The sequence below is a fragment of the Capricornis sumatraensis genome, chromosome 22, assembly GCF_032405125.1.
Source record: "Capricornis sumatraensis isolate serow.1 chromosome 22, serow.2, whole genome shotgun sequence".
Classification (NCBI taxonomy): domain Eukaryota; kingdom Metazoa; phylum Chordata; class Mammalia; order Artiodactyla; family Bovidae; genus Capricornis; species Capricornis sumatraensis.
Genome location: NC_091090.1, coordinates 15,662,925 through 15,671,715, shown reverse-complemented (window position 1 = coordinate 15,671,715; position 8,791 = coordinate 15,662,925). Strand labels below are relative to the sequence as shown.

Genomic DNA, 8,791 nt, shown 5'->3' with positions numbered 1-8,791 from the left:
AGCTGGGTGACTGTGGGAAAGTTATTTAGCTCCCCTGAAATAATAATACCTCACACCTATACTTATTTTGAGAATTTATAATCATGCACAGTCTTTGTAAATATATTAAAACCATTGAATTGTATAGTTTAAAATGGTGGAATTTTATAGTACACAAATAGTATTTTGAAAAATTAATCATGGTGTCTGGCCCAGGGTAGGCTCTTTGAAAACAAAACGGTGGTTATCATTGTGACCAAGGAAGCTTTTTCCAAGGGAACCTAGCACCTGATGAGACACAGAGTGGGTATTCTGTAAACACTGGTGGGACCAGTGGATAACACAGCTCACAAGTATGTGTGAAACATGTCTAGGACAGCTACCTGGGGGAAAGCGGGGAGTGGGGCACACAGAGATTCCAAGCCCAGTTTTGCATCCCTTGGGAAACGAGGCCCAACTTATTCTTGGTGGAGACAGGGCCTTAAGCCCAAACCAGAGAAAGGAACCTTTCGACCCCACAGCGCCCCACCACCCTGGGCATCCCCTCTTTGTTCTTGCTGTCGGGTCCCAGGTCGCAGAGCCTAGTCCAGCGGATCCTGAGCCATGGGTAAACAGAAAACACTTAACCCAGGCTGACGAGCGTGTTCTTATATTTATCTTTGACTCTGGCTGTATCCGATGTTCTGGGAATTGACTTCAAACAGAATCTTGAGCGCCGGTTAAGGCCCAGCTGCCAAAGCCAGGCCCGGAGGGCGCGGCTTTCCCAGAGCCGGTCTCAGGCTCTGATCCCCCCAGGACCCTTCCCCGGCAGAGAGGCGCGTCCGCTCCAAATGCCGGGGCGATGGGGAAGAGGAGGTTCTAGCTCAGTAAAGCTGAGATTCAGGCTGAGGAGGGGCCGCGGGAGATTTCCTGGGGAAGCGTCTCTCTGAGAAGCCCTGGAGAGACGCCACAGCGCTGCAAACCCAGGGGCTCACCCAGGAGGGCTAGACCCGGGCAGAGTGGAGCCGCAATGGGCCAGGCTGGAAGGGAGGCCGCCAGAGAGGGGCCTCGACAATCTCCTCGCTCCCCTGACTGCGATCAGAGCCCGGCACACAGCAGGCGCCTACTTGGTGCAGGTTGCAGAGAAGCCTGGAGAGCTCGGACCGCCCTCTGCCTGGTTGGAGGAAGCTTCTAGACCCAGGGGCTGGCTAAGCCGTGTGGTCACGACGGGCAGGGGATGGGGAGGGCTCTGTCGCGTGGCTTAGGTGGCCGACTCCGCGTGGCCAGGCCCGGCGGGGGCAGAGGCGGATGGGGGAGCGTCCATGTACCCACGCTGCCTAGGCCTAAGGACCCTCACTGAGGCGACCCCTCCGGGCACTGGGGTCGTCCCCACACGCTTCCCCAGGAGATGTAAAATCTGTTTCTGCACTGAGACCCGCCCCCTCCCCCGCGTTGGGGCGCACCCTCAGTAGAGACCCCCCCAAACCTCTGGGGGAGATGCTGTCTCTGTGCACAGATCCCTCCCCACCCTCGCTCCGCAGAGACCCTTCCCAAACAGATGCTCCTAGGTTCAGACACCCCTCTGGCTCCCGGGGTACCGAGACCCTCCGGGAGGTGGGAAGTGGAGCGCGGGCGCAGACGAAGACGCGCACCGCCGAGACCATCTCTAGCCGTCACCCCCCAGGCTCCCAGCATCTGGAACCGCGTCCCCACGCCCGCCACACGCACACACACACAGATTCACACGCTCGCACACACACTCGCGCGCAGACCCCGCCCGCGGCCCCGCCCCGGCCCCTGCGGGCGCCCCCTCCGGCGCTCACGGACCCAGCAAGCGGCCCGCCCCGGGTGGCGGGAGGTGGAGGCTTCGGGTAGATTTGATTTTCCCGCAGCCCGGGCGCCCCGGAGCCAGAGCCCGAGCCGAGGAGGTGGCGCTCGGAGCCGCGTCCCCAGCCTCGCCGCCGCCCGCGCGGAGACCCAGCGAGTGGCGCCGCAGCTCCGGCGCTCCGGGTTCGCTCCGCGCTGCCTGAGTCCCGCCGCCCCCGCAGCCCGAGCTCCACTCGACCCCCCACACCCCCTCTCCCTCTCCTGCACCCCTTCTGCCCCCACCCCGAGCTCCCCGCCCCTTTCCTGGTGCTCTCTCCACCACTCCGCGCGTCCCTCCCGGCTCCCTCGCCTCGCGCCCCTCCGCCTCTCCCCGCTGCGCCCCAGCTCCCTGCGCGCTTTGCCCCTCAACACTGGGTCCCCAGCCTCCTCGTGGCGTCACCCGCACCCCCTCCTCTCTCCTCGGCCCCCGCTCCCTCCGCCCCCTTCCCTCTCTCACTTCCCACGCCCCCTCTTCGCTCTCCTCTCTCCTCCCTTTGCCGCCCAGCCCCGGCTCGGGAGTTAGGGGGAGAGCCCAGGGTTTCCGTTGCTCCGGAGGAGGCGTGAATCGCGCAGGGATTGACTAATTTGGGGTGGGGGGCGCGGTGGGCTATGGAACAGCCCGAGGACATGGCGTCGCTGAGCGAGTTCGACTCCTTGGCGGGCAGCATCCCGGCCACCAAGGTGGAGATCACCGTGTCCTGCAGGTGAGCCGCCCTCTGTCCGGGTCCCCCCGCCCCGCCCCTGGAGCCGGAGCCGCGTCTACTTCCATGCACCCCCTTCCAGAGCGTGCTCGCCCCTCTGCCTGTCGGGCAAGAGCCCATGCCCAGCCACGGGTGGCCAAGGCGGAATGGGAAGCCAGGCTCAGGGTCTTATCCGGGAAAGTTTGCACGCCGGGCTGATGTTGCGAGGAGATAAGAAGACACGGGGGGTAGGGATCCGGGAGCCCGAGAGGGGAGAGGGAGGTAGTGAACGAACACGGCAGGGGCTTCACGCCGTCTATTTCTGATCGTCCCCTCCCCAAATGGAGAAGAGAGGGATTTGCCTCATCCCTCCCAGGCGTGCCCAGCCTCTGCCTTCTGCGCCCTCCTTCCCTGTCTTCTCCCTGCTCCTTCGCCCCAACTCCCCCACCCTCTCCTCCCTCCCTCCCCCCACCTTCTAGACCCCAGGATCCTACAGCCTTTCTTCACCTCCAACAGCAAAACAGACTCTTTGGGAAACGATCAGATTGGCTCACTCATGCTGAGCTGTGGATGACTGATAACAACTCGAAGTGAGACCATTAAAAAAAAAAACCAATAACTGGGGTACAAAATCTTAAGCCAAAGGACTAGGACACTGAGTGTGGAAGTTTAGAGTCCAGCAGGGGAGGGAGAGGAGCGTTTTTGTGGGCTCCCACCCCTAAATCCTCATCCAGGTCACACAGGCTTTGGGAGTCACTGGCGGGGTGGGGGGACATCGGAGCTGGGTCTCCCCCAGGTTCTTCCGTCTGAGAGGAAGGCTGTCCCAAGCAGTGAGGGGCACAGGTGGGCTGGGGGGGGCTGTCTCCCCTAGTGCAGTCAGCCTGCGGCTGGCCTAGGGTCACTGCCTTGCGGGGACTGTGAGGAGCACTGGTCGGTGCAGACCCCACCTCTGCAGGAGATGCCAATCCCCTGCCCAGAGTGACCAACAGCGTCTCTGGGGTCCCAGGTGTGCACTTGTCCCAAATCGCCTGCCCCATCCTCTTCTAGGCCTCTCTTTGGTCGGCGTTTAACCCACCTTCGTGGCACCCCCCCCCCAACCTTGTATTCCCAAGTTGTGGCCCTGAGGAGATGCCTGTAGATGAACCAGAGGAGCTGGGCAGGGGTGTGAAAGAGGAAGGTTTCGGGGAGCAAGGGTGGGGGTTAGGGGGGTAGGGGTGAGAGCTGATGCAGTGGAGCATTGCTATCCCCTCGTGTTAAGGCCCTTCTGGGGGCTCCTGTGATAACGCCCACATTTCTGCCCCACGGTCCCACACACAGTTTTGTCAGGATCATCTCCCAAGGCCATTTGCATCTTGTCATTACTCCGCTGGGAGATTCCTGATGGCCCGTTAGTTAGCTCGGGTCTCACTTCCTCAGCCATCTGCAGCTGCCCCAGCCCGCCCTTCCCTCCCCTGTGGGCGTACGGCCTGCCGCGCCTTCCCAGCCCAGCCTTCAGTCAAGCCCCTGTCGGAGCTGTCTCAGGGTCCTTTTCACCCCAGAGCCTCTGAAGGGCACCTTCTCCATCAGATCTCACCCGGTCTTCCTCTCTACCAGTTTATGTCCCCGACCCCATCCTGAAAAGCCTGGCCTCATGCTCCCCACTTCCGGCCATCCTTCTCACCCATGGGACACCCATCCCAAATCACTGCCTCAGGTGTCCACTGAGTCCTGAACACTCAGCCTGGCCCAGGGGGTCTCTCACATACTGAGCCCAGAACCTCTGAAAACATCTCGGTTGTATAGACTTCATTCCCCTTCCCCTAAAGGAACTGGGTTTGTTTTTCTTTCTTTCTTTCTCTCTCTCTTTTCTTTTTGGAAGTGGGAGCCCCCACTCTGATTCAGATTCACGAACCCTTTACTTCCAGGGCAGGGAGAGGAGGCAGAGGGCAACAGGGCACCATGGCTTTGGATCAGACACCTTAAGATGGAATCTGCTCCACCACCTGGGGCAAACTTTTAGCCTTGATTTCTCCCATTTGTCAAGTGCAAACCACCTGCAGCCCTAGGAGGTCCCATATTCATTGAGAAACTTTACTTGCCAAGGTAGCTCACGCGCTTGGAAGCGTGGCTGGCACGTAGCAGATCCTCAATAAATCCTGTTGGAGGAATTAACTTATGGGAGTAGAGGATCATGAAGCATCCAGCATGCTGCTTTCCACTTGCTTCGCATACAGTAGGTGCTCAATAAATAGCTACACTGATTCTATAAGGCAGTAGCACTTGGCCCCTCCTGTTTACTCTCTGAAAGTAGAGGTGTCCAAAGACTTAAACCTTTGGCCTAGGTGGTACCCAGGGATGCAGTTGAGTTCCTGGGGGGTGTGGTTCTGGGATCAACCTTGGTGCTTATTCCCTTTCATAGGATATCAGGCTGGGGAGGGCATGACCCAGGCCCTGCTCTCCCACCCTCCCTGAAGCCAGAGGGTGGGAAAAATGGGGTTCTGGTAGGAAGGGGTGAAGGGAGGAGTCACCCGGAACAGAGAGGAGGCAAGAACACAATGTGGGTGGGCTTGAAATCGTCAATCCATCTCTTTGCCTCAACCAAGTCCAACTATCCAGTTTCTAGAACAGATTGAGAGAGGGAGAGAGAAGAAAGGAAAAGGAGGAGGAGGGGGAGGAGGGAGAGCTGCACAGAATGGCTTTCTCCAGCATATTCTATACTCCCTGGCCACCAATTACTGGAAGTCCTGGCCTCTTCTGTTGCATTCCATGGTCAGCATTGACTGAGCCCTGGGGGAGGAGGCTATGGGATGCCCCTATCCTGAGCTTCTAAGTGACAGGGAATAGTGGGCAGGGGCAGGGAATAGTAGGGCAGGCAAAGGTGCTGATGGACTGAGTTCCAGGGCAGGCATCTCAGGATGAGGGGGCCAGTGTTTCAAAGGAGCTGGAACTGTCCTGGGAGCCAGTTCCCTTCCCTCTCTGCTTCTTAGGGAGGCCCCTGCCACCCCTGCCGCCCTCAGAGGTCTCTGCTGTTCCCTGAGGGAGGAACTGACCCCGCACCATGCCTATCCTAGAACACTGCTAGCTGAGCCAAGCTGCTTGGCACAGGGACACATGTGAGCCCCAGCACAGGACCACAGTGGATGCCCACCCAAGCCTCTGCTGAAGGCAGATGACACTGTGGGGTGGACATGTTTCAGCCCCTGGTTCTTCGTGTTGGTATTTCCTGGGCTAATCTACAGTCTGTGTATGTGTGTTTTTGTTAATCACTCAGTCATGTCCAACTCTTTGTGACCCCATGGACTGTAGCCCAGCAGACCCCTCTGTCCGTGGAATTCTCCAGGCAAGAATACTGGAGTGGGTTGCCATTCTCTTCTCCAGGGGATCTTCCCGACCCAGGGATTGAACCCAGTTCTCCTGCATTGCAGGCAGGCTCTTAACTGTCCACTCGCAAATAACTGTTTTTACCGATTTTGGTAACGTTGTTGTTCAGTTGCTCATTCGAGCCCGACTCTTTGTGACCCCATGGACTGCAGCACGCCAGGCTTCCCCATCTTTCACCATCTCTCGGAGCTTGCTCAAACTCATTTCCATTAAGTCGGTGATGCCATCTAACCATTTCATCCTCCGTCGCTCCCTTCTCCTCCTTTGGTAAACTCAGGGTCAAAGATTTTAAAGCTCTGGTTGTCTGGCTCAGTGTTTAAGACCATGAGTCTGTGGAGTCTGTCTGCCTGGGTTCAATCCCTGTGATCCTGGGTAAAGTACTTAACTTGGGCCATGGTTTCCTCATCTGTAAAGGAAGTGTAATAATCCTTATCGCAGTAGAAGGATTAAATGGATTAATTCAGGAATAGTAATTTATGTGCCTATTATTTGACACCTGAAAATAAATAAAAATCTGTCTCTATAGCTGGTTTGTGTGAGTCTTGGAGATCTGATCCTTCTAGGAAGTTCTATTTCCCCCACTCCCAGCTTTATTGACATATATTTGACATACGGTGTGCATTTAGAGACTCTGAGAAGTTGTTTCGGGAATAATGGTTTGTGAAACCGGATTCCAGCAGACATCGTAGAAAGTGTGAGCCACGAGCTTCTCCCTCCTCTGACGGTCTGTTTCAGACCTTTCCTGACTTAGTAATCTCCCTGCAGACCCAATCAAACCTTACCTGTCAAAAAAAAACCAAAAACATAAAAACCTCATCTGTCCAGTGCCCTGTTCCCAAGGCCCCCACTATTTCTCTATGCCTCTTCTGATAGAGGGATCCAGACCAACGTGTTGGTTAGAAAGGGGAATTTGCATTTTTTATGTAACAGAAACCTGTGCACTTCCCAGGGGTCTTGCTGGCAGAAGCAATGCACACTTCTACACGGTGGGGTTCCTGAGACCCACAGGGGAGGCAAAGAAGGGACAGCCCAATGGTGGGCGGTGGCTTAGCCCTGCTGGGGTCTCTCAAGCGGCTGCCCACACCCCTGCAGCAGACGTGGAGCTGGTGACAGCCGTTGCCTCTGCCCCAGAGATGTTGTTTTCTGCTCTCTGTTCAGGCTGGCATTTTGCTGCCCTAGGGCTCGAGAGGCAGCCTAGCTCCAGAGTGGTGCCCTCAGCCTCTCAGAAGGGGTGTGAATGGGCTCAGAACGCCGTCTTCTGACAGGCAGGGCGAGGGTGGTTTTGGTGAAGGAGGGGGCCTGGGGGCAGTGTGGCAGCTGTTAGAGCCAGTACTGGGGAAAAGAGACATATCCAGCCACTGAATATGTCAAGATACCATTTAGAGGAGCCAGGGGAATAATAACGGTGGGATTTATTGAGTGCTTCCTACATGTTAGGCTCTTAACATCTGTATTAGGCTGAACCACATGCATTGCCTATACTCAATTGCTTTTTAACCTACCCAAATAGCAATTTGGTCCAAACTCAGATTTTTATTAGTTTTCAATTGCTGTGTAACGAATCACCACAATCCTAGGGCTTTAAACAATGGCCATTTATTATCTTACGTTTCTGTAGGGTCAGCAGCCCAGATATAGCACAGCTGGCTTCTCTGCTCTGGGTCTCCCCAGGCTGAAATCGAGGTGTGTGCAGGGGCTATGATCTCATCTGAGGCTTGGGGTCCAAGCCAAGCTCATTTAGGTTGTTGGCAGAGTTTAATTCTTTGCAGCTATAAGATGAAAGTCCTGTGTACTTTTTGGTTGTCAGACTGGGGCTCTTAGCTCCTATAGGCCACTCTCAGGTCCTAGTCACGTGGGCCTCTCACAGCACGGCAGCCTGCTTCTTGAAAGCCAGTGGGATAAACCTCTCCAGAGTCTGCAACTTAATCTAAAGTAACAGGAGTGAGTATCCTATCACATTCTCACTCACACTCAAGGGGAAGGGATTGTGCAGGCTTGTACAGCAGGCATGGGAATCTTGGGGACCATCTTGAATTTCTGCCTACCACAATGACTGCACCTTTTGTAACCTTGCAACCACCCTGTGAACTAAATAGTAGCACTTTCCCTTTTCACTGATTAGAAGATCAGGGCTCAGGTTCAGGAACCAGCCCAAGGCTGTATGGTTAGTGTGTTTTAGAAAAAGGGATCCAAATCCAGTTTCCTCAGACTTCAGAACCTTGAGAGCTTCTTCACATTGAGGATTAGGGTGTCCAATGATGAGGACTGCAGTAGGGCCTGCGCTCCAACTGTGGTAGATGCAACCAAGAGGTAGGTACTCTATCTCCAGAGATGAAAGAGGCCTTCTTGCCCAGTGATGCCTTTGATTCTAAGCGGCAAACCCAGAGGAATCCCTAGGGAGCAGAGGCCAGAGAGAGTCACAGAATGGCAGCTGGCCTTCCACGGCATCCAGACTATAAAGTAGCCAGTTATCATCTGTCCTCTCCCAGCCCCTTGTTCTTTCTGCTCAGACTTAAGGCCATTGCTAGAGATGACCTACCACTGGAAAGAGAGAGTGGAGAGGAGGTGAGGGGAATAGGTGGAACAAGCTTTGGGGCACGGAGGAATCAGGTTCGGTTAGGAATGCTTTGGCTGTAAGTAACAAGAATTCTGATAGTGGATCAAACCCAAAATACATTTATTTTTCTTAAATCACAAGGAATCCGTAGGAAGGTCTTCTCAGTTCTGGTTTGTCTGCTCACTTTGCCTAAGCACCCAACTGCCCTTCTATCTTGTCATCATCCAAAAGGTGGACCTCGTTGTTACAGAATAATTGCCTCTGTTCTAGGCATCCCAACAGCATCCAAAGACAGGAAGCAAGACATAGGGCCAAAGACCTCTCTTTGAAAAGTTCTTTTTTAATCTAGAAAGCACAATCCTTCTCAAGA

The 8,791-nt window shown here is 55.4% G+C and overlaps 1 protein-coding gene across 2 annotated transcripts in view; it reads left to right on the top strand.

The window, feature by feature from the left end:
- Positions 1–2,433: 2,433 nt before the first annotated feature.
- Positions 2,434–8,791, top strand: part of CPNE5 (copine 5) — a 99,442-nt gene continuing 93,084 nt past the window's right edge. For both annotated transcript variants that reach the window (XM_068994252.1, XM_068994251.1), the window contains exon 1: positions 2,434–2,528. In XM_068994252.1, coding sequence (XP_068850353.1) covers positions 2,434–2,528 — 95 coding nt within the window. The remainder of the gene's footprint in view (positions 2,529–8,791) is intronic.